At 44.1% G+C, this 21,074-nt stretch overlaps 1 protein-coding gene and 2 long non-coding RNA genes across 5 annotated transcripts in view; 1 reads left to right on the top strand and 2 right to left on the bottom strand.

Moving 5' to 3' along the window:
- The first annotated feature begins 5,399 nt into the window (after nt 1–5,399).
- Nucleotides 5,400–10,595, top strand: LOC118533074 (uncharacterized). Of its 3 annotated transcripts, XR_013444100.1 has the most exons (3): nt 5,405–5,713; nt 9,331–9,684; nt 10,322–10,595. It is a non-coding gene; the product is annotated as an uncharacterized LOC118533074 (long non-coding RNA). The 3 variants fall into 3 exon arrangements; XR_004916044.2 differs by lacking the exon at nt 10,322–10,595 and having other exon boundaries at nt 5,400–5,713; nt 9,331–9,705; XR_004916043.2 differs by lacking the exon at nt 10,322–10,595 and having other exon boundaries at nt 5,400–5,713; nt 9,029–9,705.
- Nucleotides 10,596–14,261: 3,666 nt separating this feature from the next.
- Nucleotides 14,262–17,334, bottom strand: LOC144380198 (uncharacterized). The gene is made up of 3 exons (XR_013444101.1): nt 17,158–17,334; nt 15,674–15,794; nt 14,262–14,384 (listed from the first exon to the last, which is right to left on the bottom strand). It is a non-coding gene; the product is annotated as an uncharacterized LOC144380198 (long non-coding RNA).
- Nucleotides 17,335–18,029: 695 nt separating this feature from the next.
- FA2H (fatty acid 2-hydroxylase) overlaps nt 18,030–21,074 on the bottom strand; it is a 49,602-nt gene continuing 46,557 nt past the window's right edge. Inside the window, exon 7 of the mRNA XM_036088101.2 lies at nt 18,030–19,484. Within this exon, the coding sequence (XP_035943994.1) occupies nt 19,405–19,484 (80 nt within the window). The 3' untranslated portion in view covers nt 18,030–19,404. The remainder of the gene's footprint in view (nt 19,485–21,074) is intronic.

Below are 21,074 nucleotides of genomic sequence, written 5' to 3'. Positions count from 1 at the left end.
GACACAAGCCATAAAAACAAAACAAAAAACCCTTCTATCCTCCTAAGGAGAGGCAGATCCTAAACCAATAATCAAGAATAAATAAGGTAATTTCTAGTAGTAAGTATCATAAAAACAGTAAAACAGAGGGATATGAGTGGGAAGTGCTCAGGAAAGCTAGTTTCAATTGAGGGATTCAAGCAAGGACTCTCTGAGGTGCTGATATTAGAGCTGACACCTAACTACCTTAAAGAAAAGTTTGAGAAATGGTGTATAGTCCATAAATGACCATAATAAAAAATAGAGTAAGTTAGTGCTGTGATAGGCATGGTAGTGGCCCAGATAATGCAACTGGATAGGACTTCAGGACACTGGGGGTTCTGCCTCTCCTCCCCCAGCCACCACTAATATCTACAAGGTGCTGCCCATTTTTGGATCTCATTTTTTTTTTTTATTTTAAAAAAAGATTTTATTTATTCACTTTAGAGGGGAGGAGGGGGAGAGGAGGAAAATCTCAAGAGACTCCAACCAGAGTCTGGAGCTGGTCGGGGGCTCTATCCCACAACCGTGAGTTCATGACCTGAGATGAAACCAAGAGTCTGACACCTAACCGACTGAGCCACACAGGCGCCCCTGGATCTCATTTTTTTGCGTGGCAAAATTAGGTACCTGGACGCAGATGAAAACCTCTCTTTGTTTAAAGTGCAGCAAATCTATGAAACTACAAAATGATGCAGAGCTTCAAAGCAGGTTGGGGAAAAAGAATGATCTCCTCCACCAAATGCTGACAACCAGAAGAGTGTTCGGTCCTTAAATCCTTTTGCTAATTCCCGTATTAAAGAGATCATAGGCTTGGGGCACCTGGGTGGCTCAGTCGTTAAGCGTCTGCCTTCGGCTCAGGTCATGATCCCAGGGTCCTGGAATCGAGCCCCACGTCGGGCTCCCTGCTCGGCGGGAAGCCTGCATCTCCCTCTCCCACTCCCCCTGCTTGTGTTCCCTCTCTCGCTATATCTCCCTCTCTGTCGAATAAATAAATAAAAATCTTTAAAAAATAAATAAATAAATAAAGAGATCATAGGCTTAAATGTAAATTCAAGAACTATAAAACTTCTGGAAGAGAGCAGGAGAAAATCTTCATGACCTTGGGTTAGGCAAAGATTTTTTAGATTTGACCCCCAAAAGCATGATTCATAAAAGCCAAAATTGATAAATTATATTACATCAAAATTTAAAACTCTGCTGTTCAAAAAGACATTGTTAAGAAAATGAAAAGGGAAAAATCAGATTATTGTAGTTGTAGGAATTCCTTATATATTTTGCAGATAGACCCCTTATCAAAATATATGGTTTGGAAATATTTTCTCCCATTCCATTGGTTGCCTTTTCACTCTATTGGTTGTTTCTTTTGTTATGTAGAAGCTTTTTAGTTTAATATAATCCTACTTATTTGTTTTTGTTACCTGTGTTCTTGGAGCCATATCGATGAAATCATTACCAGGATCAATGTTACAAAGATTTTCTCCTGTTTCTTCTTCCAGAAGTTTTACAGTTTCAAGTCTCATGTTTAAGTCTAATCCATTTTGAGTTGATTTTTGTGTATGATATAAGGTAAGGGTCCAATTTAATCCTTTTGCCTGTGGATATCCAGTTTTCCCAACACTATTTGTTGAAGAGACTATCCTTGCCCTATTGTGTATTCTCGGCACCTTGTCAAAGATCAGATGACTGTATATGAGTGGATTTATTTCTGGGCTCTCTGTTCTGTGCCATTTGTCTGTATGTTGGCCTTTATCCAGTATCATAATGTTTTGATTGCTGTAGATTTGTAATATATTTTGAAATCAGAAAGTATGATACCTCCAGTTTTGTTCTTCTTCTTTTTCAAGAATAATTTGGCTATTCATGTCTTTTAGGGTTCCATATTAATTTTAGACTTGTTTTTCTATTTCTGTAAAAAAAAGACATTAGGGTTTTGATAGGGATTGCACTGAATCTGTAGATCACTTTGGGTAGTATGGACATTTTAACAATATTAAATTTTCCAATCCATGAACATAGGATGTTTTTCTATTTGCTTGTGTCTTGTTATATTTCCTTCATCCGTGCTTTGTAGTTTTTGGTGTACAAGTCTTTCATCTCCTTAGTTAATTTATTCCTAAGTATTTTATTCTTTTCTTTTTTTTTTTTAAGATTTTATTTATTTGACAGAGAGAGACACAGTGAGAGAGGGAACACAAACAGGGGGAGTGGGAGAGGGAGAAGCAGGCTTCCCGCTGAGCAGGGAGCCTGATGTGGGGCTCAATCCCAGGACTCTGGGATCATGACCTGAGCCGAAGTCAGACGCTTAATGATGACTGAGCCACCCAGGCGCCCCTAAGTATTTTATGCTTTTTGGTGTGATTGTAAATTAGATTGTTTTCTTAATTTCTTTTTCAGATACTTTGTTGTTAGTGTATAGAAACACAATTGATTTTTCTATATTGATTTTGTATCCTGTGACTTGACTAAATTCATTTATTCTAACAGTGTTTTTCTTAATGGAGTCTTTAGGATTTTCTATTTATAAGATCATGTCTTCTGCAAACAGGGACATCTTTACTTCTTCCTTTCCCATTTGGATGCCTTTTATTTCTTTTTCTTGCCTAATTGCTCCAGCTAGAATTTCCATTATTATGTTGAACAGAAGTGGTGAGAATGAGCATCCTTGCTTTATTCCTGATCTGGAGGAACAGCTTTCAGTTTTTCACCATTGAGTATGATGTTAGCTGTGGGCTTGTCATGTATGGTCTTTATTAAGTTGAGATCATTTCTTCTATTTCTAGTTTGTTGAGAGTTTTTATCATGAAAGAATATTGAATTTTGTGAAATGTTTTTTCTGCATCTATTGAGATGATCATGTGTTTTTATCTTTTATTCTGTTAATGTGGTGTATCACATTATTTGATTTTCAAATGTTGAACCATTCTTGCATCCCAGGAATTAATCCCACTTGGTCATGGTGTATGATCCTTTTAATATGCTGTTGGATTTGATTTGCTAATATTTTATTGAGGAATCTTTCATCTATATTCATCAAGGATATTGCCTCTAGTTTTCTTGTGGTACCTTTGGCTTTGGTTTCAGGGTAATGCAGCCTCAAAAAATGAGTTTATAAGTGTTCTCATTCAATTTTTCACAACAGTTTGAGAAGGATTGGTGTTAATTCTTTAAATGTTTGGTAGAATTCATCATTGAGGCCATCTGGCCCTGAACTTTTCTTTGTTGGGAGGTTTTTGATTACTGAGTCAATCTCCATATTTGTTATAGATCTGTTCAGACTTTGTATTTCTTCATGATTTAGTCTGGGTGAGTTGTATGTTTCTAGGAATTTTTTCATTTTTTGTAGGTTATCTAGGTTGTTGGCATGTAGTTGTTTATCATAGTTTCTTATGATCCTTTCTATTTCCGTAATATCAATTATAAGGTCTTTCATTTGTGATTATATTTATTTGAATCTTCTCTTTTTTTCTTAGTCTAAGGGTTTGTCAATTTTGTTTCTTTTTTTTAAAAAAACAACTTTTGGTTTCACTGATTTTTTTTCTATTTTCTCCCTTTCTTTCTCTCCTTCTCTTTCTCTCTTTCCTTCTTCCTTCCTTCCTTTCTCTCTCTCTCTCTCTCTCTCTTTCATCTTTCATGTAGGCTCCACACCCAGCATGGAGCCCAACACAGGGCTTGAACTCATGACCCTGAGATCAAGACCTGAGCTGAGGTCAAGAATCAGACACTTAACTGACTGAGCCACCTAGGTGCCCCTTTTTCTATTATTTTTTTTTATTTTTTATTTCATTTCTTTCTACTCTAATATTTATTTCCTTTCGTCTACTAACTTTGGGCTTAGTTTGTTCTTCTTTTTCTAGTTCCTTGAGGTGTAAAACTGGGTTACTTATTTGAGCTTTTTCTTTAATGTAGGTATTTATTACTATGAACTTCCCTTTTATTTTTTTAAAGGTTTTATTTTATTTGTTTATTTTTTTTAGATTTTTATTTATTTATTTGACAGAGAGAGACACAGTGAGAGAGAGAACACAAGCAGGGGGAGAGGGAAAAGCAGGCCTCCCGCTGAGCGGGGAGCCTGATGCGGGGCTCGATCCCAGGACCCCGGGATCATGACCTGAGCTGAAGGCAGACGCTTAACGACTGAGCCACCCAAACACCCCTAAAGATTTTATTTGTTTATATGTCAGAGAGACAGAGAGAGAGAGAGCACAAAGCAGGGCAGGCTCCCTTCTGAGCAGAGAGCCCAATGCAGGACTCAATCCCAGGACCCTGCAATCATGACCTGAGCCGAAGGCAGATGTTTAACCCACTGAGCCACCCAGGCGTCTCTGAACTTCCCTCTTAGTACTGCTTTTGCTGTGTCTCATAAGTTTTGGTATGTTGTGTTTCATTTTCATTTGTCTCAAGGTATTTTGTAGTTTTCTTTTGATTTGCTTTCTCTTGGACACAATGGTTGTTCTAGAGTTGTTTAATTTCCACATATTTGTGAATTTTCCGGTTTCCCTTCTGCTATTGATTTCTAGTTTCATTCCACTGTGGTGAGAAGAGATACTTGGTATGATTTCAGTGTTCTTAAATTTGTGAAGACTTTATCTGAACTAACATGTGATTTATCATAGGCAGAACAGACACTGCCTCTTGCTCCGGACCCCCCGTGGAATCTGACTGAAGCTAGTCTCCCCTGAGACCACATCCTTGCTTAGCTTTCTTTTTTCCTTCTGCCCAATCTTAACTTCTGTCCTGAGAGCCTTCCTTCCATAGATCACATGTACCTGAACTTCTTTCTCAGATTCTGCTTCTAGGGAACCTCAGGTAAGAAGAAAACGTGACGATAGATGAAGAACAATACACGAATAAACGAACACCCCAGACATCCTCCACCTCTGCCTTCCCAATCCAAACTGCAATCCAATCCTGTCCTTTCAGAGGAAAATCGTCCAATGAGTAAATGAGTGACATCACTTAGACTTTCTAGCTGGGAACACAGCTAACTTTAATAAAACATGTCTCACACTGTAAAAGAAAGCTGAGCACTGACCTAATAGGGGGAGGTGATTTCCCCCTCTTAGGTGTGTCTCTTCCCTCACACCCCCACCCCCATATTTTCAAGCACACAAAAGCAGACACAAGAAATTTTTCTCCAGCTCCCACAGTTTTTTTTGCTCATCCAATCCTTCCCATACTGTATTCTGGCTATAATAGTTCTCTGGACCTTACTCTTTTCTGAATCCCCAGCCCTCAGTAGAGGGCCTGATACTGCTGAGTACTCTATACATAGTTACTGAGTGATTTTGGGAAAGTGTGGACAAGGCAGGAGGAAGGAAGGAGCCTTCGCTGAGAACTGCCAAAAAGGGGTTCTAGGCAGTCAGGGCACTGTGAGCCCGGTGGTTGGCAGCAAGAACAACATGGAAAGCTCGGAGGAGGCAAGTCAGACAGCCCTGCCCACGTCCCAGCTAAGGACACAGTCCAATAGGCTGGCCGGGGCGCGGAGCCACGCGTGTAGGGGTGGGGTTCAGGCGCAGGGTGTTGCCCCCAGGTTCACTTCGCAAGGAAACTGGACCAGCGGGAACGCAGAACGCAGGGCACCGAGGGAAGGAGGTGCAGGGACTTGATCTTCGCAAGTGGCCCCCCGGGAGGCCGCGGTCGGAGCAGCGGAACTGTGCACGGGACAGATTGGACGCCCTCGGGAGGGACGAGGGTGAGTCTCGGCGTCGGCCCGGAGCGCCCGCGGTCCCCGGAGGCGGCAGGGCAGGGAGGCTGCAGCCGGATCCTGCGCAGCGAGGGAAGGACGCGGGGTGGGAAGTGGGGGTGACCCACAGCCCCATTTCTTGGAACTCGGGACCGACTTGGTTTCCTTTCCTCCGCTCTGATGCAGGAGGAGCTCCCGCCAAGGAAGGCGCAGAACGGGGGACGGGGAGTGGGGACGGCGGAGGAGGAGCCTGGGGAACCGGCTGGGGGTGGGGGGGAGGGCGGGGATTGTCCAGGCAGAAGCAGCCCCAGACAAACTCCAGGTTGTCAGTGGGAAATTACCAAGATAGACGTTCCACTTCCTAACGATGAGTGCCATCTTCCTTTTCGGGGACCCTTTTTATTTATTTATTTATTTAAAGTAGGCTCCACGCCCAGCCTGGAGCCCAACGGGGCCTTGAACTCATGACTTTGAGGTCATGGGTCAGACACTTAACGGATTGAGCCACCCAGGCGTCCTTCTGGGGCCCCACTCCCCCCTCGTGTTCTCTCTCTTTCTCACTCAAATAATTAAAAAAAAAAAAAAGGTGACTTATATTAAAATATTAAATATTAAATTACGTTATAAAATATTAAAATACATTAAAAACTAATAACTAGGGGTGCCTAGTGCTGTCCTGGGAGCTTTGTTCTTCAATGTGGGCACTGCCTGAGCTGGTCAGTGGGATCACTGGAAGCTCTTATTTCTTAAATACTTAGAGTCCTTAGTTCTGATGCCCACCATCAGCACCCAGAGAGATGTTTGAGTACCAGAGCAACTTTCTAAGCCTCCCATGCTGTTGTTTTCACGCCCGGCTGTGATCCTAAGATTTGCCACCTGGTATCCATGGCCCAGCACCAGGAGCCAATGGGTGATGATTGCCCTTCACACTTGCAGGAGATCATTGATGATTGTTGGGCATGTGAGCCCTCCAGGCGGCCTTCTGTTAATGGTGGGGGTAATTTTCTGGTCTAAAGAGCAGGAACCACACATGTTATTTCACATTTGTGAAAGATTTCCTTTGTAGTTTGCAACCGGGGTGGTTTTGCTTCTCAGGGGACATTTGGCAATGTCTAAAGACATTTTTGGTTTTCACAACTCAGGGGAGGTAGGGTAGGGTCGGGCATGTTACTGGCATCTAGCAGACAGATGCTACTCAACATCCCACAAGGCACGGGAGAGCCCCCTATGACAAAGAATTATCCAGCCCAAATATCATTAGAATAGCAGTTCAGAAACCCTGCCCTAAGGTCATTGCTTAGTCTGAAGTAGGTTGGAAAGGCAGGTTAGTTTACTCCAGTCTATATTCTCTCTTTCTTTCTTCCTCCCTCCCCTTCCTTCCTTCTTTCCTTCCTTTTTTTATTTTTTATTTATTTTTTTTTTTTAAAGATTTTTATTTATTCATTTGCGAGAGAGACGGAGAGAGAACAAGCAGAGGGAGAGGCAGAGGGAGAGGGAGAAGCAGGCTCCCTGCTGAGCAAGGAGCCCGATGCGGGACTTGATCCCAGGACCCTGGGATCATGACCTGAGCCGAAGGCAGACGCTTAACCATCTGAGCCACCCAGGCGCCCTTTCCTTCCTTTTTTTAATATCCTTGGGATAATTTCCCCTACTCAGACTTTTATCTCACCATGTTATTACTCGTAGTTCCCTTACATCATCTCCCTCCCTGGAAAAGTCTCCTTCTCCCACCCTAGCTCCACATCTCTCAGGCATTCCACAGAGTTCCAGACACAAAAGAGCATTCCTGGATTGGGGAAGTGTTTCCACTGAAGTTACTATAGAGTCACAGAATATTTTTTTTCTTATCTTTATTATGATCTGTATTCTACTACAGCACTGTATGAAATGTATATGTAAAATTTCTTTTAAAAAAATCCAGGGGCGCCTAGGTGGCTCAGTCGGTTAAACACCTGCCTTTGGCTCAGGTCACAATCCTGGGGTCTTGGGATCGAGCCCCATGTCAGGCTCCCTGATCAGCGGGGAGTCTGCTTCTCCCTCTTCTGCCCCCCTCCTGCTTGTGCTCTCTCTCGCTCTCTCAAATAAATAAATAAAATCTTTAAAAAAATGAAAATTAAAAATTAAAAAAGCCAAGTAAAAGAACACCACTCATCCACCCCTTGGTTAGGGAATAGAAAGAAAATTGCCATTAACTCAGAAACCACCTACACATCCCTTCCTTTTCACATCCCTCTCCCTTCCTCCAAAGGTAATTGCTGTCCTAACTTTGGTGGTAAAAATTTGTTTATAGGTTTACAACCTAGATATACTACATCATTTGGTTTCTCAGGTATGAGGACTTTTGATAAATGATACCATAATCTGTAACTTGCTACATTTGCTCAGCATTATGATTCTACATCCATCCATGCTAATGTGGTGGTTTCAATTCATTCATTTTCACTGCTGTAGAGTAGACCATTGGATAACCATGTGCCTTACTTACCTACCTCACGACTGATGGACATTTTAGTTCTTCCAGTACTTTGATCTTAGAAACCATACCCCTTTAAACATTCTTGTGCAGACATTCTGGGGCACACATGTGAGAGTATCTGCACTTAGAGACCTGGAGGTGGAGAACACTGATTATTGCGGATGGAATGCCTTGAGGGAGGAAGTAAAGGAAGAGACAGTATCTAGCCTTTTGAGGCAGTTCTCCAAGGACATCGGCACTATCTACAGAAGTCTCTGGCACGACGACTGTCCTTCAAGGCCTTCTGATAGGTGGTGCGTTGGGAACCATTCTAACAGAAGGTAGCTCATCCCTCATCCCTCCCCGCCCTTCACCCCCATCCCCACCTTTTGGAGTGAAAAATCAAAATCATGGCCTGGCGTCTATCAGGAACTTCTCTTTGCCACCGCAGGGTGGAAGAGCTGACTCCATGGTGCTTCCCAAAGAATCAGCCTTCAGGGTGGACGAGAAGCTGACAATGTTTTCTATGTTGCTTCCTTTCCTTCAGACTCTCCTTTGTCTTCTTCTTCCCTCTTCCAGGCTCCCTTACAATCCGGGGTCCTCCTGGTATTAGAGAATCCAATACTGGAGACTAATTCACACCAAGATGTGAGTTTACCCCTCACACAAGCTGGTTGTATTTTAAAAGTTGAGCAAGTAAGAAGGAACTTCATATCACAAAGACATGAATGCAGATGGTGGTTTAGGCTCCAGGCAGACCAAGAGGAATGCAGTTTCTACATTATTGTGCATTGTAGAAATGTCTTTGTGTTTTTACCTGGGCTCTCGGCTCTCTGCTGTTGCCTAACTTTCTGTTCATTCATTCACAGAAATCTTAAAGAAATTGTCTACCTCTTACTAAGCTGTGATTTGAAAGGGAAACTAAGGAGTGTCCCTGGACAAGAAACTGGGAAGAGGCATAAGCTGGGCATCTTTCTGTCTCATATCCTTTGGCATGGAGTTATTTGTGGGTGCAGGGAGGCAGGACCTCCCTGTTACGAACAGAAAACAATTCTGGTCATACAGAGTCCCTCCCACTCCAAAGGATATGGTCAAAATTACACCTCTGATAGTAACTGTGATAAATGTTTTACAAAACGTATCCACCGCACTTGGCATTGTGACTTTGCAGCTTCTCCTATGAGGAAGTGGGGTCAACCTCCCCATCACTAGAATCTGGGCTGGCATGGTGACTCCCTCTGGCCAAAAGAATGTAGAAGAAATGATGGTATTCCAGTTCCAAGCCTAGCCTTCAAGAGGCCTTACAAGCTTCCAGTCCCTTGCTTGGAGCCCTGCTCAGCCATGAATGAGCTGGGCTAGTGTGCTAGAAGATGAGAGACCACATGGAACAGAGATAGCCTGCCCCAGCTGAGATCATACGGGACCGGCCAGACCAGCAGCAGTCACATGAGCAAGTCCAGGCAAGACCAGAAGAACCGCACAGCTGAACCAGCCCAAATTGCCCACATACAAAAACATGAGCTAAGTAAATTGTTGTCTTAAACCACTAAGTTTTGGGGTGAATTGCTATGCAAGGGTAGTAACTGAGCAAACACTGTTCAATCCTTCCTCTAGCCCATAGAAATGGGTACAAAGTCTTCCTTTGGATACAGTTGGCCTTATATCTCGGACTCAAATCTGATTTCCACTATTAAGTCCCAGAGCTCTCTTACCAGAGATTGCAAACTCTGGTTGCCTAAAGGGTCTAAGGGGGGATCTAAATGAGTAAGTTAAGCCTGGAAGGGACTTCAGTGAACAGATGAACTTTGTGAAGAGACAGCCTCCACTCTGCTCCAGCCTATTTTTATCACACAGGAATGAGATTCCAGTGTTTCCAGAGCTTTCTATTTTGCCAAAAAAAAAAAAAAAAGGCTGAAAATTCATATTTTTCTGTAAATTGTTCATCTTTTTAAAGGTTGGCATCTAAAAATTATTTTAATGCTGTAGAGGACAAACACAATATGTTAGCCTAGGAGCTCTCAAATTTTAAACCCTGCCAGACTCAGATGCATGTTTCCTGCATGGGGCCCATTTGTTCTGAAATTCTTACACTTTTGCTCATAGTGTATGCTTTACCTAGGGTACACTAACACTTACCTCTACATGTTGCTTTTTTTCCCCAGGACTCATCCCAACTCATTCAACAGCAAATGTGCTGGGCATTGTTCCAATCACTGAAGAAACAACAGACAAAACACATTTAGAGCTTATATTCTATTCTAGTAATCATCTCTGGGGAATAAAATTATGGCTGATTTCTTTTTTTTTTTTTTTTTACCTTTTACTTATTCTTGATTTTTTAAAAACCTAGAACATATTTTTTTCTATAAATAAAAACGGGGAAAAATAAATATGACATGTTGAACATTCAGAATTATTCTTTTTGGGATGCCTGGGTGGCTCAGTCAGTTAAGTGTCCAACTCTTGATCTCAGTTCAGGTCTTGATCTCAAGGTCGTGAGTTCAAGCCCTGTGTTGGGCTCTGGGCTGGGCGTGGAGTCTACTTAAAAAAAAAAAAAAAAATTATTCTTTTCTAGAGCTTATCAGGTACTACTGTTTTCATCTTTAAGAGCCTTTGTTGTCTTTGCTGTAGAAGTGCAACAAAAGTCTTTCTTGTAGATTTATTATTTATACTCTGGCAGACCCACAGGCAGAGGTGGATTCACTGTGAAACTAATACAACTTAATATTCAGGGTCCTTCTCTTGCACAGAATATCTTCTAAGACCCTGTACCTAATTTTTTCTCCAACATTATTTATGAAAAATTTCAAATACACTGAAAAGTTAGTACAGTTATACTCTAAACACCCATATGCCCATCACCTAAACTCTACAACTAGCAATGTACTATATTTAGCACATACTTACCCATATATCCATGCCTCTTTCTATCCTTTAATCCATCCTTTTCTTTTTCTTTTTTTTTTTTAAGAGAAAGAGAGTGCATGGGCATACATGAGCGGCGTTGAGGCGGGGGGAGGTGGGTGAGCAGAGGAAGAGGGAGAGAGAGAATCTTTTTTTTTTTTAAAGATTTTATTTATTTATTTAACAGAGAGAGAGACAGCGAGAGAGGGAACACAAGCAGGGGGAGCGGGAGAGGGAGAAGCAGGCTTCCGGCTGAGCAGGGAGCCCGATGCGGGGCTCAATCCCAGGACCCTGGCATCATGACCCGAGCTGAAGGCAGACGCTTAACGACTGAGCGACCCAGGCGCCCCAATAATCTGATTTTTTTTTTTTAAAGATTTTATTTATTTATTTGACAGAGAGAGACACAGCGAGAGAGGGAACACAAGCAGGGGGAGTGGGAGAGGGAGAAGCAGGCTTCCCGCTGAGCAGGGAGCCCGATGCGGGGCTCGATCCCAGGACCCTGAGATCATGACCTGAGCCGAAGGCAGACGCTTTAACGACTGAGCCACCCAGGCGCCCCCCAATAATCTGATTTTTTAAAAAGGACTTGAATAGACATTTCCCCAAAAAAGACATACAAAAGGCTAAGAGGTGTAGGAAAAAACTGCTCAACATTACTAATCACAGGGAAATGCAAGACAAAACCACAATGAGATATTATCTCACACCTGTAGGATGGCTGTTATAAAAAAAAAAAGACAACAAGTGTTGGCAAAGATGTGGAGAAATTGGAACCTTTGTATACTGCTGGGAATGTAAAATGGTCCAGTCACTACAGAAAACAGTATGGAAGTTTCTCAAAAAATTAAAAGTGTAACTACCGTATGATGCAGCAACTCCACTTCTGGGTATTTGTCCAAAAGAACTGAAATCAGGATCTCAGTACTATTCATGATAGCCAAGAAACAGACCTTAAATGTCTGTTGACAGATGAATGGATAAAGAAAATATGGTATATACTTATAATGGAATGCTACTTGGCCTTAAAAAGATGAAAATTCTGCAATATGCAACAACTCGGATGAACCTTGAGCTAAGTGAAATAAGCCAAACATAGAAAGACAAATACTGTATGACCACATTTCTATGAGGTATGTAAAACAGTCAAATTCACAGACTCAGAGAGTGGAATGGTGGCTGCCAGGGGCTGGGGTAAGGAGGAAATGGGAAGTTACTAATTAAGGGACATAAACTTTCAGTCAAGTAAGATGAATAAGCCCTAGAGATTGCTGTACAACAGTGTACCTACAGTCAACAGTAACACATTGTACACTTAAAAACTTGTCAAAAGGGGGGGCGCCTGGGTGGCTCAGTCGTTAAGCGTCTGCCTTCGGCTCAGGTCATGATCCCAGGATCCTGGGATCGAGCCCCGCATCGGGCTCCCCGCTCAGCGGGAAGCCTGCTTCTCCCTCTCCCACTCGCCCTGCTTGTGTTCCCTCTCTCGCTGTCTCTCTCTCTCTGTCAAATAAATAAATAAAATCTTTAAAAAAAAAAAAAAAAAACTTGTCAAAAGGGTAGATCTCATGTTAAATATTCTTTCCACAATAATAAAAAAAAAAAAAGAAATGAAAGTACTGTAATACTATAAACAAGTATATGCCAGCCAATTAGATGACCTAGATGAGAGAGACACACACAAATTACCTAAAGGACTGAAGAAGAAATAGAAAATCTGAACAGGGGCGCCTGGGTGGCTCAGTCAGTTAAGCGGCTGCCTTCGGCTCAGGTCGTGATCCCAGGGTTCTGGGATCAAGCCCCACATCGGGCTCCCTGCTCAGCGGGGAGCCTGCTTCTCCCTCTCCCTCTGCCTGCCTCTCTGCCTACTTGTTCTCTCTATCTCTCTGTCAAATAAATAAATAAAATCTTAAAAAAAAAAAGAAAATCTGAACCTACAAAAAGCTAAGTGATTGAATCAGTAATCAAAACCCATTCAACAAAGAGAAGTCCATGTCAGATGATTTCACTGGTGAATTCTACCAAAAATGAATTAACAGGGGGTGCCTGGGTGGCTCAGTGGGTTGAGCCTCTGACTCTTGGTTTCAGCTCAGGTCATGATCTCAGGGTCGTGGGGTCAAACTCCGCATCAGGCTCTGTGCTCAGCGGGGAGTCTGCTTGTGATTCTCTCTCCTACTCCCTTTGCCCCTCCCCCATTTGCATTATCTTTCTCTCTCTCTCCCTCAAATAAATAAAAGAAATCTTTAAAAAATGAATTAACAGCAATCCTTCTCAAACTCTTCCAAAATTAGAAAGGGAGAGCATACTTTCTAAAACATTTTAGGAGGCCAGACTTACCCTGATACCAAAGCTAGACAAAGACACCACAAGAAAGAAAACTACAAACGAATATCATTGATGAATACAGATGCAAAACTCTTCAACAAAATTTAGAAAACTGAATTCCAGAACATATTGAAGGATTATATACTGTGATCAAATGGGATTTATTCCAGAAATGCAAGGCTGGTTTAACATATAAAATCAATGGAATACACTACATTAATCGAACAAAGGGAAAAAAAATTCACAGGATCATCTCAAAAAAAAAAAGAAAAGAAAAACATCTGACAAAACTCAACATGGCTCTAGCAGCCATGATGGAAACACTCAGCAGACCAGGAATAGAAGGGAAATTCCTCAATATGATAAAGGGCATTTATGAAAAACTCATAGCTCACATCATACCTAATGGTGAAAGACTGGATGCTTTCCCCCTAAGATCAGGGACAAGATAAGGATGCTCATTCTTACCACCATTATTCAATATTTTACTAGTTTTACCCAGAGCAATTAGTCACGAAAAAAATAAAGACATCCTAACTGGATAAGGAGATGTAAAACTATCTCTGTTCACAGATGACATAATCTTGCACATAGAAAACTCAAAGAATCCATAAAATCTATTTTACTAGAGCTAATACATGAATTCAGCAGAGTTGCAAGATACAAGACTAATACAAAAATCAGTTGTGTTTCTATAAATCAGTCATGAAAAATAAAAAATGGAAATTAAGAAAACAATTCCACTTACAGTAGCAGTCAAAAGAATAAAAATTTAGGAATAAACACGACCAAGTGGGTGAAAAAACTTGTACGCTGAAAAGTACAAAACACTGCTGAAAAAAATGAAAGTACAGGGTGGAGGTGTTCATTCCTGGACTCTACTCCTCTCCATCCTGCCAATCTCTTGAGGTACCTCTATTTGCAGCCAATAAGCAAGAGAACACACCAATGCAGTTCACAAAGGATACGGAGTGGGATGGGGAAAGATGCAGAGTGAATCTGGAGAACAAATGGAAAATAACTAGCACATCTCATAATTCCAATGTTTGATGTCTTTGTGTGTTTCTGTTGCATTTTGTTTCTATCAGCGTTTACTCATGCTGCCTTTTTTCCTTGTGTGTTTTGTTTTGTTTTTACTGTGAGTTTACTGTGAGTTTTACTTGGAATTTTATCTGTGGGAGTTTTTTGAGGCCTGATTGACATTGCATTTCTCCACAGAAATTTGTAAATCCTTCTTCTGAGAGCCTTGAGGTTTTACCAGCCAGGCATACTTTACACTAAATTTTTGACTTGAGGTGTTTGGGACCACACGGTTTGCATAAATTCAGGCTTCAGACCTCCATAAGGGCTATGCCTGTGGTTCTACATTCTCCTTTCTCCTCTCCATGCAGGCAATGCCCTGGGAAGGTAGGCTTAATGCTGGTTCACTCTTATGTTGACAATGCAGCCCTTTGGGTTCTGTGTCAGATACACATGCTGATCCCTGTCATACCCCTTCTGTCTACCTCTGGTCTTCACTTCACTTGTGGTGGAAGGTTCTGTCTGAACACGGTCTCATCTTTGATTTCAGCCACAGTTCTGGTGGATATTTCCTAGCAAGCTCTCACTCAACTTATACCAACTGCATCCCACTTCAAGTGTACATATCCATATTTCTACTTTTGCTACAGGACCTTTGTCAAAGCCAGAGAATTTGGTCGGCTTGCATGCCAGGACAGCTCATATTTGAGGAGGGAGTTGACACCCCTGAATACAATCCTGAACCATCAGGAGAGGAAGCTGGTGGATAAATGTTCCAGCCTCTTGTCCTTTAGGTGGACAATCCTGGCAGGTATTCTGTCTGTTTCTCAAGATGCCCCTGCAGGATGTGCATGAGAACCTCATATAATCATCCTTATATGGCCCCCCACTTTCCCTTTCTAATCCTTCCCAATTTCTCACTATTTCTGCAATCGCCTTCCAAATTAACTACATCCATGTAGTAGTTAGGGTCAACCTAAATGAAAACAGGATCCTGCCTTTATGCTTTTGCCAAAACGAGATTTCTTCTTCTTCTCTTTTTTCTCCTCCTTCCTTCTCCTCCTCCCCTTCTTCTTTTTCTTCTTCTCCCCTCCTTCTCCTCCCCCTCCTCTTCCTCCTCCTTCTTTTTAAATCATTTCTTCTTTCTCCCTGCTACAAGCTTATAAGGTATTTGGGATGGAGTGAATATGAGAGTTCTGGCATTTTCCAAATTTCACATTCAACTTGTAGCATCTTTAGTAGATAAAATTTATTCACTGTGCTATTACCTCACTGTAATGAAAGCTCCAGTCGAATTTCTGCAGCCATCATTATCTTCCCGGAAAATTAGAACGGGAAATTCATACACATAGTTCCAGACTTCCCTCAAAAACAGTCGACGAGACAAAACTGTAAGTCAAGAGAACAGGTAAAGTGGAAAAGTGCTGGAATTTTACAACCACAGACACCTGATTCCAAAACAGTCCCTGTGAGGGTAGTCATAAGGGGCAGAGCCTCATGCTGTCACCAGAGGGCAGCAGAGGCCAGGGAACAGGTGGAGGAGCATCTACCAAACAATGTAACCTGCCAGAGATCTGACAGAGACAAGACTAACATTTATTGAGGCCTGTTACAAGTTGGGCATTGTGCTGGGCACAGTAAGAAATGATACAAAGTTCAAAGGCAGAGATCAGAAGCCAGAGCCAACGGAGAAATAGAACAGAGCGGAGTTAAGGGGGCAGGTCTTCAGGTCAGCCAAGAAACACCCAGAGACAGCATATCTGTAAGTACAAGCCCAGGGCCAGAAATAAACGTAATGGCTATGGGCCTGTCCTCTGCCAGGGCAGAGGTAAGATACGGTAAATTTCCAGGATCCCTGAGAGTCAGTCAGCCCTAATGTTTACACCAGTCAGAATTTAAATGGCCCTTTGCCCGAGCAAACATTAAACTTTCTTGATCATTTGTGAGTCTTCTCTCACTATAGAAATAAACATAATCAGGGGCGCCTGGGTGGCTCAGTCAGTTGAGCGTCCAACTCTTGATTTTGGCTCAGGTCATGGCCTCAGAGTTGTGAGATCAGGAGATGGAGCTGCATCAGGCTCCCTGCTCAGTGGGGAGTCTGCTTCTCTTCCTTTCCCGGTCCCTCTGACACCCCCCACCCCCACCCCAGGGGCCCACGGGCTCCCTCTCTCTATAAAGTAAATAAATGTTAACAAAAAGCCATACACACAAAAACAAACGAACAAAAAAGAAACATAATCACATGCCATGAGTTCCAGGCTTTCCCATCATGCTAGCTGTGTTGGCATTTTGATCATGTCTTTGACTCTTCCTTACGTCTCTTGCACTTGATAATAAAATCCCTGGACTCTACCTGATGGTCCCGAGTAGGGAATGCACTATGAATGCCAACTCGCTTGAGGTTAATGGCCTCATGGCACTTATATTCTTCTCTGTACAGTGAGGCTGACTGTCTTCCAAAGGAAGGCTCTGTGGAAATTCCTAACCCCCTGGAAAGTTCTAGTGGGCACAACAAGAAGCTCTGGGGAAATCTGTCCAATGTTCACTGAGTAGAACTTTTCATTAATAGATTGGCTTGGCTGCACTACTTTTCCCCCCCTAAATCTTATTACCACGCTATAAACTCGCTTGGATTTTGGCGTTTCTTACTCGTTGTTTCAGTCTTTTTACATAAGTCCCCCCCCCCCCCCATTAATTTTTTTGCTCAAACTTGCTCATCTTAGACTGTTCTCCGGTGGACTTGCCCACGTACCCTAGTGAATCTCTTCCTTCGCTCCTCCTTTTTGTTTCCTCCTATCCCTGGGGCGTGATGCTCCGTGGTCAGACCTCCAGCACCACCGAGGAAGTGGAGGCTGTGATTTCTGCCGCTTGCACGGGCCCGACTCAGGAGTCTGCGGGACGGGAGGCTCAGACAGGTCGCACGTACCTCCAGGCTGCGAGCCACACGCATGAAGCCTCCGCGTGGCGTCCGGAGCAGGGCCAGGCAGCCGGCCCCGGGGCTCCTTCCGGGTTGCCAGAGCCTCACCAACATTAGCTTCCGGCCTCTTCCGGTGCCGTTCCACTTCCGGTTCTGCCTCTTTGGGCGGGCAAACCCAGTCCGCCGCCGCCAGACCGGTTGAGTCAGACACTGAGTGTGGAGGACAGGTTCCCCAGGTGGGAACTGACGTGGGTGAGAAGACCTCTTGAGAAACTCTTTTACCTGCCCTGAGCTAGCCTGAATTTCTCGTTCCCAGTGCGGGCATTTGTTGTCACAGCCTTCCCCCTTTGCTTTAGGAAAGCCCGTTGGCATGTCAGTTGGGGTCTGATGAACCCCAGAAGGAGCGCCTCGGCGGTGGTGTATCCAGGCAGTTGGTGGGAGTGACAACCCTCCGACCTCCACCCCAGGCGCCAGCAGAGAGGGGCGGTGTGGTCTGCAGAGAATTTTAAAACAGTAATAAGACCGAGTAAGAGGGTAAGAGTTGGTGAGCTTTTGACCATCACGATGCTCCCGCAAGTCTACACAGCCTGGTCAGTGATAAAATAAATGTTCCCTCCCCGCTGGACCAGCCACCGCCGTCCCCCAGCCGGCCGCCCCTCCCCGAGCCCATGACATCTGGTGAGGCACCATCAACAAGAGCAACAAACTTTGTTGATTTTCAGCGTTTTTATTTTTCAAAATATACAATTTATTTACACCTTTATTTCACAAGTGTAGTTTGCATATTTATTCTGAAAATTTTAAATAACTCCACAGTAAACAGTACAAATCACAGGATCCCTCACACTGCTCTTTAGCCTTTACACTCGGCGAGTTTTCAGAAAATTTCAAGTAGTAACGGTTTGTGGGTAAGAAGGACACAAGAACAGGACAAAATTTTTTTACATAAGCCTGACATACAGGATTAGATAAGGCAGTCTGAGCAGCTACTTGGTCTGGGGCCAGACTAAGGGCATTTATATGGTTTATAAATAAGACTCTCTTATGAGCAGTGAGGGTTTTGGTTATGAGGAAGAAGGGGCGGGAACCTCATCTGCTGGGGGTGGTGCAGAGAAGCAAAAGGAGAGGGAGATAAGGCACGCAGGAAGGCTCCTTCTTGGTGTAAGGAGGCACTAGCTGGAAGGGTCCTGAGTGAGGGGGGTAGAGGCCCACCTATTCCAGGGGGAGGTCAAGAATGGCCAGACATGGGGTGGGGCTCCCACCCACAGAGAGGCCTCTTTAGCCTCCCCTGGGGAAAAGCTTTGTGATTCTGAAGGCAGGCGGGAGGAGGGCTAGAGAAGCTGGTGGTTCCTAAAGAAAGGGGCCTGGGCTCCCGTCAGCTTCGAGGCCATGCCGGCGACCCCGGGCCCATCTGCACGGGCAGGTGAGGGCCACGCGTGTGGGTGTTGGATGAGCTGCAGCCCGAAGCATATGGTGCTACAACTGGTGATTGGCTGGGGCAAAGGAACTGGAGGTGGCCTGTGGGAGGCATCATGTTGTCTCTTCTTGTGAGAGCCCTTCATCCACCTCAGTGCTGTCCACTCATCAGGAGAACAGCAAGAGCCACCAAACCCTCCCTAGGAAGGGAAGGTGAGGAAGACGAGGACACGGGCCCTGCAGACCCGCTCTTTGCAGCTCCACCATGCGGGGGGAGGGGTGTCCTACGAGTCCAAGATGTAAGACACAGGTGGGACACAGGCTTGGCCCCAGAGGTCAGTTTCCTTCATTCCCCTTGGAAAACTCCCCGTTGACCAGGTCCTGAAGCAGTCCCGTGGGCTAAGGCTCAGGGCAGGGATGCTTGTGGAGAGGCTGGAATGCTCCAGGAAAGCGCTAGTCCCTGAGAGCTACTTGGTGGGTCAGGACAGCCGTCTCAGGGTCAGTCCCAGTCTTCCTGGTCTCCCCAGCACCCCCACCAGGCACAAAGGCCTGACAAAGCCTGTCCTGCCTGGCCAAGCAAACCTTCTTTGCAGGGTCTGGATGGGGGTTGGGGGTGGGGCAGGGGCCACGGCCGGGCTGAGGGCAGGACGGTGGGGCTGGGAGTTGTCATTGCATCTTCAGGTGGGGTTCTTCCGGTATAAGGGTGTGGAAGAAGTGATCCCACAATTTAGAGCTGATGCCATATCCTAGAGAGGGAGACAAATGGGGAGAATATGAGGCAGTGGTGAAGAAGTGCGAGGGATTTCCTCGGGAAGGGAGCCTAGGGAGGGCCAGCGCGTAGGCAACATTTGAACATCTGTCCCCGCTGGCCTTCCCAACTCTCAGGGCCATCCTGGCAGAAGTCCAGAGCCCGGTACTTGTGTTTCTAGTCTCCCGAGGATGCCATTAGAATAAACCCAAGTTCCTTATCCGTCCTGAGTTCTGGGGAGAGCCTGGCCCCCGTCTGATGCTTGCCCTCTCTCTCTCTCACACTTCAGCCTCTTCCTTCTCTTTGGAGATGCCAAGTTCATTCCTGCTTCAGAGGCTGGAACAGAGGCTTTGCACCTGTTGCTCCTGGGATACTCTTTCCCCAGACACTGGATGCTGGCTCCTCCTAGTGACGCCTCAGCAGTAAAGACAGCTCTGCACAGACACCTTCCTGGACCACTCGACCCAGTGCTGTGCTGTCCGAGGTGGGAGCCCCTGGCCCATGTAGCTGCTGAGCACCTACCACGTGGCTAGAGCTATGGAGGCACTAGATTCCTAATTTCATTTTATTTTAATTGACTTAGGGGCGCCTGGGTGGCTCAGTTGGTTAAGCGACTGCCTTCCGCTCAGGTCATGATCCTGGAGTCCCGGGATCGAGTCCCACATCGGGCTCCCTGCTCAGCAGGGAGTCTGCTTCTCCCTCTGACCCTCCTCCCTCTCGTGCTCTCTCTCATTCTCTCTCTCGTAAATAAATAAAAAAAAATAAAAAAATAAAACAAAATATTTTAATTGACTTAAATTTCAATTTGAAAACGCAGTGCTGATTGAGTTACTGGAAAACTTTTAAGCACGTTTATGACAACTCACATATATGAATCTACTTTTTTGGCTTTTTTTATAGTCAATTTTTATAAACTCTAAATATAGATCAAGTATTTCTAATGAAAACTTAGCACTTGAATCGAGATGTGCTCTAAGTGCAAAGTACACACCAGATGTCGAAGACTTGATATACGACAAAGAATGTAATATATCTCATTAGCTATTTTTTATATTGGTTACAGGTTGAAATGATGATATTTTGGTTGTATTTGGCTTAATATATTATTAAAACTAATTATATCTGGGGTGCCTGGATGGCTCAGTTGGTTGGGCGTCTGCCTTTGGCTCGGGTCATGATCCCAGGGGTCCTGGGATCAAGTCCTGCATTGGGCTCTCTGCTCAGCGGGGAGCCTACTTCTCCCTCTGCCCCTCCCCCTGCTCGTGCTTCTTCTCTCTCTCTCTCAAATAAATAAATAAAAATCTTTTAAAAAATTAGAAAAAACTAATTCTATCTGTTTAATTTTACTTGTCAGTGTAGCTACTAGAAAATTTAAAATCACATCTGTGACTCGCATTATATTTTGTTAGACAGAGCTGGACCCTCCCCCACATCCTGTTGGTTTCTTTTCTCTGTGGCCCTTAACACTGCCTAAAATTATCTTTGCTAATTTATTGATTTCCTGTTTGTCTCCCAGTGAGCAGGGTGGGAGCCCCAGACTAGCCTTACCGTGGATCTCCGGTACCCAGAACAGTGCCTGGCCCTTGCT

This window comes from Halichoerus grypus, chromosome 15 (genome assembly GCF_964656455.1).
Source record: "Halichoerus grypus chromosome 15, mHalGry1.hap1.1, whole genome shotgun sequence".
Taxonomy (NCBI): Eukaryota; Metazoa; Chordata; class Mammalia; order Carnivora; family Phocidae; genus Halichoerus; species Halichoerus grypus.
This window is presented reverse-complemented; position numbering and strand designations above follow the sequence as displayed.